The sequence below is a fragment of the Lactuca saligna genome, chromosome 3 (assembly GCF_052625555.1).
Source record: "Lactuca saligna cultivar CGN05327 chromosome 3, ASM5262555v1, whole genome shotgun sequence".
NCBI lineage: Eukaryota > Viridiplantae > Streptophyta > Magnoliopsida > Asterales > Asteraceae > Lactuca > Lactuca saligna.
This window is the reverse complement of record NC_136419.1, coordinates 81,285,113-81,293,469: the sequence shown is the minus strand read 5'-3', so window position 1 is coordinate 81,293,469 and position 8,357 is coordinate 81,285,113. Positions and strand designations below refer to the sequence as shown.

At 30.9% G+C, this 8,357-nt stretch overlaps 1 protein-coding gene across 4 annotated transcripts; it reads right to left on the bottom strand.

Moving 5' to 3' along the window:
• Positions 1-1,857: 1,857 nt before the first annotated feature.
• TRM22 (DnaA initiator-associating protein) lies at positions 1,858-4,972 on the bottom strand. 4 transcript variants are annotated; one of them, XM_078985482.1, is made up of 7 exons: positions 4,860-4,972; positions 4,540-4,727; positions 4,216-4,432; positions 4,014-4,075; positions 2,684-3,919; positions 2,419-2,533; positions 1,858-2,353 (listed from the first exon to the last, which is right to left on the bottom strand). In XM_078985482.1, exons 3-7 carry the CDS (start codon positions 4,370-4,372, stop codon positions 1,929-1,931), a joined length of 1,995 nt encoding a protein of 664 aa, XP_078841608.1. In that variant the 5' UTR covers positions 4,373-4,432; positions 4,540-4,727; positions 4,860-4,972; the 3' UTR covers positions 1,858-1,928. The 4 variants fall into 4 exon arrangements, with proteins under 4 accessions (XP_078841608.1, XP_078841610.1, XP_078841606.1 ...); XM_078985484.1 differs by having other exon boundaries at positions 4,216-4,429; XM_078985480.1 differs by having other exon boundaries at positions 4,216-4,727.
• Positions 4,973-8,357: the final 3,385 nt, after the last annotated feature.

Genomic DNA, 8,357 nt, shown 5'->3' with positions numbered 1-8,357 from the left:
CAATGATCACGAAAAGCAATCGGCGGAAACAACAGAGGGAAAACAATTGGAATTCACAATTAAAAGCTACTCTGGATTAGGGCGACGGGAAATCGAGGTCAAACGAAATTTATACCATCAAATTACTTCTCATACTGGCTTTGAAGAGTTTGGATTTTTTTTTTTTGGCATCTGTACTTCTCATACCTTAATCAACAATCTAAGGGACGATCACGGGAATTCAAGGTTTGTAAAGCAAAATCGACGAGTGTTGAAATGATGGTTAAACTGTGAAGCCATTCTTTTGTAGGTGAAGAAGATGTGACATAAAAGATAGAGATTAGGTCAAACCTAATTATTCTGTTTCCTTAACTGAAGGGATTTAATTAAATGATCTCATTAATTGAATGTGTCAAAAACTCAAAAATACACTTATTCATTTAATAAATTGTTTAATTATTTGCTAAATTATGATTGGTGCATTTAGGAATACAATATTTGCTAGAAACATTTGAACCTAACTCTCTCTCTCTCTCTCTTTCTCTCTCTCTCTCTCTCTCTCTCTCTCTCTATATATATATATATATATATATATATATATATATATATATATATATATATATATATATATATATATATATATATATATATATATATATATATATATATATATATATATATATATTAGGGGTGTGCATCAAACCACACAAACCGCCAACACCGCACCGCATAATGCGGTTTAGATCTTTTGTGGTGTGGTTCGTAATTTCGATAAACCACACTATATGGTGTGGTTTGCGGTTTTTAGTTTTAAAACTACGGTTCAAACCGCACCGGCATATATATATATATATATATATATATATATATATATATATATATATATATATATATATATATACATTAGCTTTTACAAAGAAATTATATTATAACTTCACCTCATTAAAATATATATTAGTTGTAAGATATTGTGATATAATATGTATAAAGATTTGGAGTATTAATCAATGACCATGGATATATGTTAAAAAATATTACAATATAGAATTTCTTTAATAAAATATAAAATTTTAATTTAGATCAAATGATTGAAAATAGTTTCGAAGTTTAACAACTAATCAAACTACACAAACCGCACCGAAACCGTAAAACCGCACCACATACCGTGGTTTACACCTTTCGCGGTGCGGTTCGTGGTTTTCAAAAATCTGAAACCGCATAAGCGGTGCGGTCTACGGTTTTAACTATAAACCACACCGAACCGCACCGCGAACACCCCTTATATATATATATATATATATATATATATATATATATATATATATATATATATATATATATATATATAGAGAGAGAGAGAAAGAAAAAAAAAGTTAAAAGAACAATAATTATTTGTTTTTCAAGGAATCAAATCTTTTTATGAATTTCTAGAGTTTATTTTTTATCGAAAAAAAAAATATAAAAAAATCTAAATTCATATATTAACATTGTGAATGTAAAATATATTTTTCGGATTCACGTTGTGAATTTTCAAATATTCACATTGTAAATTTGACGTAAAAGATTTTTTGAATTTTATATCATTGGGAAAATGATAAAAAGTTATAAATTTCTGTATTTTTTTTTAAATAAAAAATAAGTTCTAAAATTTGAAAAAAAGATTGATTCCTTGGTTAATTGTGGTTTTCTATTAAACCTCATTATATATATATATATATATATATATATATATATATATATATATATATATATATATATATATATACACACACTAAGGACTCTATATTCCATTAAGAGAACAAATGACATTGATTTGAGATACTCATCAATCAATCAATCAATCATATACACATTATATAAAGCATAAACCCTAAAAAATCAACCAAAACAAATAAAGCAATCCCTACCACTCAATATTTCAATTTGTACAAAACCATCTCATTAATTAACTAAATCGTTGCAAAATCATACACAATTTCATCAACCAACATATTAACTAAATCCCCTTCAATTCTACCACCAATCTCACGACATTCAACCTCAAAATCCAACAATTTCACCAAAGAATAGCTCATATCCCTTTCCGCCACCTCATCCGCATTCAAACCAATAAAATCCATCCACCTCATCACCTCTTCCATTACTTCATCAATCAAAACCTTTGACCCCATTACTCCACAATTCGAATCCAAATATTCAATTAAACAATCAAACACAAATCGCTTCACTTGATATCTTGTTTTTGCGTTTTCATATCCAAAAAAATTCCCGAATTTTGTCCACATTATCTCTGCAAGTGTGTCCACCAATTCGCTGTTTTGAAACTTTGATTCATCGTATGAGTACTTCGTGGAATCTGTGTGTTGCATTCGTCCTTCAATCATATAAACAAAATTATTAAATCATTAAAATTATTGAAATTACAATTTTTTTTTTTACCTGAGCTATCTTCCAAACTACTGGAACAACAGCTGTCATTTGAAAAAGAGGCTTCAAGAACTGATCCTGGGCTAAGATGATTGCTGTTTTTGTATCCAGATTTTTCTGAATTTGTCTAATTATGGAAAACAAAAAGTTTGGTATGATGGAAGAAATGGAAGAAAAGAAAAGGAATGGAATGGAATGGTTGATTCCATTCCATCCAAGATCCAACAAAACGAAAGTGAAAATAATGGAATGATAAATGAGAATTTAGGAAACATACCTGTAAACAGAATACATCATTTTGAGGAAGTGGGTTTTCTTTATTTAAAGCACATAAAAGCTCTTGAAAAATATGAACTGTTGTTCTTTTTGTTGAAGTTTGACTAGTCAACTCATTCAATTTTGCTTCAAGAAGAGCACCCAAAGAATCTCCAGTCAATAATGGGAATTTATCAATCTGATTTGATGTAAGCCTTTTGCGTGAAGAAGTAGTTTTACTTTTACAATATGAAACATTTTGATTTTGATTCCTTCTTTTCTCTACTTTTTCACACGTGTTCTTCATTGGTGAACTAAATCTAAACATCGTTCCATTCCCATTTTGCCCTTGATGTTCTTGTCTCATTTGTTTTCCATTACATGAAGCACTTACATTATACCCTTCCCCTTGCTTTCTCATCTGTGTTGAATGTCTTTTCTGCCCTCGAGACACCAAATTATTCCTCTTTGTATCCTCAACTTTACCTGGTGCCCTTGACCGAGTTTGACCACTTAAACTCCTATTCAATGCAACAAAATCTTTGGTATTATCACTAACTGCATCTGTAGCAGATGGAAAACAGTTCAATCTTCGGTTTGAAGATGAAATTTTGGTGGAAGTGGGAAATTCTTGTTCTTGATTGAATCTTGAGTTACTATTTTGAAAAGGATTTTGAGAATCGAAGACAGATGTTTGGGTTGATGTAGACTCTGTAATGTGAAGAAGATTACCACAGTTTTTGCAGGATGCTTCAGGATTTTCACTTTTTAATTTCATACGCTCTGTTCTTACACTATGAGGATAAGTGATAGCGAATTTAGACTTGTTTCTAGTTTCGAGAATCCTGGAAGCAGCACCAATTAACCTTGATGTGTTCTTTCTAGAATGATGTGTTGTGGTTTTTACAGGGGAAGCAAGTTTTGGATGATGATGATGATGATGATGATGTTTTTTTGATCGAGATAGAACGTTTTTGAGTTGTAATGCTTCTGCTCCAAATCTAGTTACGCTTCTTCTATCCGCCATTGTTTTTTGAAGCTTTTGAGGCCTAAAATCTTGTCTTGTGGTTTCGTTTTCGGATTCTTCTTTGTTGCATATAGCTTTGTGATTGTGAAGCTTGTCGCGATTTACAGATGATGGCATAGACTCCAACCCCATAAGCCTAGCAACCAAACTAGGAGTTTGAACTCCATTGTTGCAAGTTGAAACGCCATTTTTGTTCATGTTTGGGAATCCCCCGCTATTTTCATCAGCGATCTAAAGTAGTAAGAAATCAAAATCAGAAAAGGAAGAAGAATAGGAAGAGTTTAAGCAAAAGTTGAAGTGATTTTGATTTTGAGTTTTGACATACCAGTTTTAGTTTCGGCCGCTTCTCGTCACCTCCGAACTTTTTTGAAGCTTCTTTTGCACGATCTGTGAAATCAAAACAACAAAAATAAACACTGGTTTGTCGATTTCAATGTAATGTGGTGGAATCAACAATGTGTATGAGTAACTGAAGAAAAATTCAAAAGAGTAGTCGCTAATTTTCATGAACTATATAGAATATGAACCTGGAGGAAGCAATCTCTTGGAGAAAAGTTTCTTCTTAGCGAACCTTCTGTTCCAATCGAAGAGTTGAAAGAAGATACCGACACATCCACCAGTTCTTCGAGGTTTATTCTCCGTAACCGCTAAAGACGACGCCGTTACGCTCGCACTATCACTCATCTTCTTCCCCAAAACTTCAGACTAGATTCAGAACCTACACTACAATTTTTTCACCTTCTGCTGAAAATCAAACCACATTCTCGTCATAAATCTCAATTTATTCTTCACCGATAGACGTCAAACATACATCACAGTAATATTTCACTTTCACTCTGTTCAAGTTTTACATTAACGAATCTCTCAGGCAATGCCGAGGTTGATAATGATTTTGACACGAAACAACAGAGGAATCTTCTGCAAAAAAACGTATTCCAGAAAACAACTTCACATTAACTTGCATAAAACCACCGTACGTCTCGTCATCAAAAGAAGCTTTTCCTTTTTTCTCTTGTACTCACGAGACGCAGCTAACAATCTGACAAGACACACAGAATCAAAAAAGAGAAAGGAAAATCGAAAAGCTCAAAAAGCAATCGTAATCTTAGACTGATTATACTATAAACCCTAGAAAGGAAGATGGAGTGATTAACGAGAGCGTAGCTGTTACCTGATGACGAACAGTGTGCTGCTGTTTATCCTCTGAAAACGGCTTCTTTTTCGTTTTCACTTTTACAGAAGTGGGGTTTTGGAGGGAGTGTGGGGTGGGTGCGTAGGATAAGGGGGTGGGGTGCGTAGTGTAAGGATAGAGTGTGACTATACTTTAGACCCCCACCACGCACTGAGTGAAATGAGCCGACAGCCGAGCCGCCCTAAGTCAACATAGTAAAGTGAGCCTTTTCAAATCTATGTAAATGTAACTTTTAAAATAAGTAAAACTTTTTGTTACTATAATTTAAAAAAGTTTTTGATGATAATTTCTTATCATAACTTTATATATTCATAAAACCTCATTATTTTCACTTATATAATAATTAAAAGGATTTTATAACATAAGAAACATTAATTATAATAAATATTATCATAATTAAATATAAAATATATTAATTAAAAAGATTATCACCATAATTAAATGTGAGATACATTAATAATTTTCATAATAAATACATTTTATATTTAATTATTGGTAATATATATATATATATATATATATATATATATATATATATATATATTAGAAAATTCCATAATTAAATTAAAGTATGAGTAAATTACATGAATAGTGTATATGGTTTGGAGTAATTACGATATATGGATTTGTATTTATTATTATTATTATTTTTTAAGTTTGAACTATTCCAATGGTTTAATTTTGGTTATATTGTCTTTATATGTTTATTTTATAAGTTGTTTATTATTTATAATTAAAAAATTAATGGGTCCATCGTACCTTATCCTTTACCCTTTCCTTGAGTTCCATGTCGAAAGTTTTGTAACTCTCTATCCTCAAATGAAAACTTGCAAATAAAACCAAATTCTAAAATCTCACCTAAAACCAAAATCGCAATTAACCAAAATCAAACCAAAGAATAAGACATATGATGGGAGCCAAGGATGGGGAAAGTGGAAAATGAAAATATTTTGTACAACTTATACGTAATATGTTAGATACTTTTAATTCAATTGCTGAAAATGTATTTTCCCTCCAAAAACATGTTTTTTTTACCAAAACACAAAGAAAACATTTTGTTGCGAATGAACATGATTTCATCATATTTTTTATACGGGATTTTTCCACATAAAAAGGAATTTTTTTGTTACAATAGAAGCAGAAGTGATGTGGGTTATTCAAGAATCAAAGTTAATTTATTTTATAAAAACATCTCAATAAACTTCATATCAAAGAAGTATATGTGGGAGGCTTGTCATGAGTAGATTGGGTTGCAAATGATACTAATAGAGAGGATGAAGGCGATTGTTGGGTTGACTGGTGATGGAAGTGGTTTCTCCTGACAAGAAGGGAGGGTTGTAGTGGTGAGGTATTGGGATGAAAGGAACGAGAGATGCATAGTATCATAGTATATGTAGAGATCTAGATAATGGAATAATGGTATTAAAAAAGAAATAAAAGCTACGGAAAATGAGTATTTGATGTTAAAAGGGAATAGGACTTGTTAAGGTAATTAACTTTTCGGGTTTTTCACATATAGGTAACTATCTTTTTTTTGTACACATCTAGGTAACAAACTTTTTGGAACTGTTCACATATGACCATTATGACCTGTTGTAGCAGGTTACATCCAACTACAATATGTCATAATGGTTATATGTGAACAGTTTCATCAAGTTCGTTACCTAGATGTGTACAAAAAAAATAGTTACCTAAATATGAACAAAACCAAAAGTAAGAGTAAATTACATGAATGGTCCCTATGGTATAGGGCAATTTGTGCATTTGATCCCTGACTTATTCTTTTTAACTCGGATGGTCTCTACTGTTTATTTTTGTTGCACGCTTAGTCTCTGTCTTACCTAAAAAGACTATTATGCCCTTATTAATTTATTTTTTTAATTAATTTTCTTATTTATGTTTTTTTATATGTTTAAAAAAATTAATAGACCCCACATATTTGTATCTCCTCACCGTAAATCTGAAACTACATTTGAGAAATTTAATTTGGGTCCCATCGGTTACCATCCCATCTCACATCCTCTTTAACCTCTATTTTCTTTCAATCTTTAGTGACATGGAAGTCTTCACCATCCTTTTTTTTTGGTCCTTCAACTCTGACGAACAAACACCATAACCCACGGTCTCTTCACTTTATTGGGTTGTGGTGTTGGTTCGCTGAAGTTGAAGGACCGAAAAAGAATAGATGGTGAAGACTTCGCTGTCATCAAATATGGAAAAGAAATAAAAGTTTAGGATGATGAAAGATAGGTTGGTGAGGAGATACAGATATGTGAGGTCTATTAGTGTTTTTAAACATATAAAAAAATACATAAATAAGAAAATTAATTTAAAAAATTAAATTAATAAGGACACACTAGTCTTTTTAGGTAAGACATGGACCAAACACAACAAAACAAAACAGTAGGGACCATCCGAATTAAAAAAATAAGTTAGGGACCAAACACATAAATTCCCTCAAACCACAGGGACCATTCGTGTAATTTACTCTTACTTTTGGTTTTGTTCATATTTGGGTAACTATTTTTCTTTTGTACACATCTAGGTAACAAACTTATTAAAAGGGTTGACATGTAACCATTATGACCAACTGTAGCCGGAGGTAACCTGCTACAGCAGGTCATAATGGTCATATGTGAACAGTTTCAAAAAGTTTGTTACCTAGATGTGCACAAAAAAAAGATAGTCACCTACATGTGAATAAACCGAAAAGTTAATTACTTTAATTAGTCTTATTCCCATGTTAAAATAGACACTTCTCGACTTCTTCAAGAGTTTAACCATAGTGAACAAACGAAATTAAAATTAAACAAAAGTTTATTTATGGTTAAAAGGCACTCTATCCATTATAGTTTCTAGAATCATGGAAATAAAAACAATTATATATATATATATATATATATATATATATATATATATATATATATATATAGAGAGAGAGAGAGAGAGAGCGAGAGAGAAAGAGACAGAGAGGTGGGTTCAATAGAGAAAATAAAAAAGGTTGACAATGGGAGAATCATTCTCAGTCACTCATTTAATTAGCCTCTAAACATAAAGGATACGGTGACAAACTTGTAAATATGATATAATAGTTTTCAATCACAAATACATAAGTGTAGATAATTAGATAACAACTGAAATTCATTCGTTTTTTGCTCTTTTAATCCAACATTCAATTTTGCTTGAATATGAACATATCTTCAACATCTATGATTAATTATACTCCCAGCATCATTAGAACAACATCATCGATAATCAACAAAAAATTCAATTTGTATCATTCATTCAACATCGTTCATCAAATAATACATCAAAATTAAGATTAGAAAAAGTTCAAATCATTTTTTGTTTGAAAATTTTCATATATTTCTCTACCAATCTACTATCTTGTAAGATTTAAATAGTCAAAGCATCATATTTATCACATTTTAAAAAAAGTTAACTTGTACACACTCCAATTGTTTGATGAAATGTATA

Bases quoted from the DNA above. Each gene is read 5' to 3' on its own strand.
- TRM22 (XM_078985480.1), bottom strand. From the start codon at position 4,372: ATGAGTGATAGTGCGAGCGTAACGGCGTCGTCTTTAGCGGTTACGGAG. The intron at 4,076-4,215 runs GTTCATATTCTA...TTGATTTCACAG, and splicing joins CAAGAGATTGCTTCCTCCAG to ATCGTGCAAAAGAAGCTTCA. The intron at 3,920-4,013 runs GTATGTCAAAAC...TTACTACTTTAG, and splicing joins AGCGGCCGAAACTAAAACTG to ATCGCTGATGAAAATAGCGG.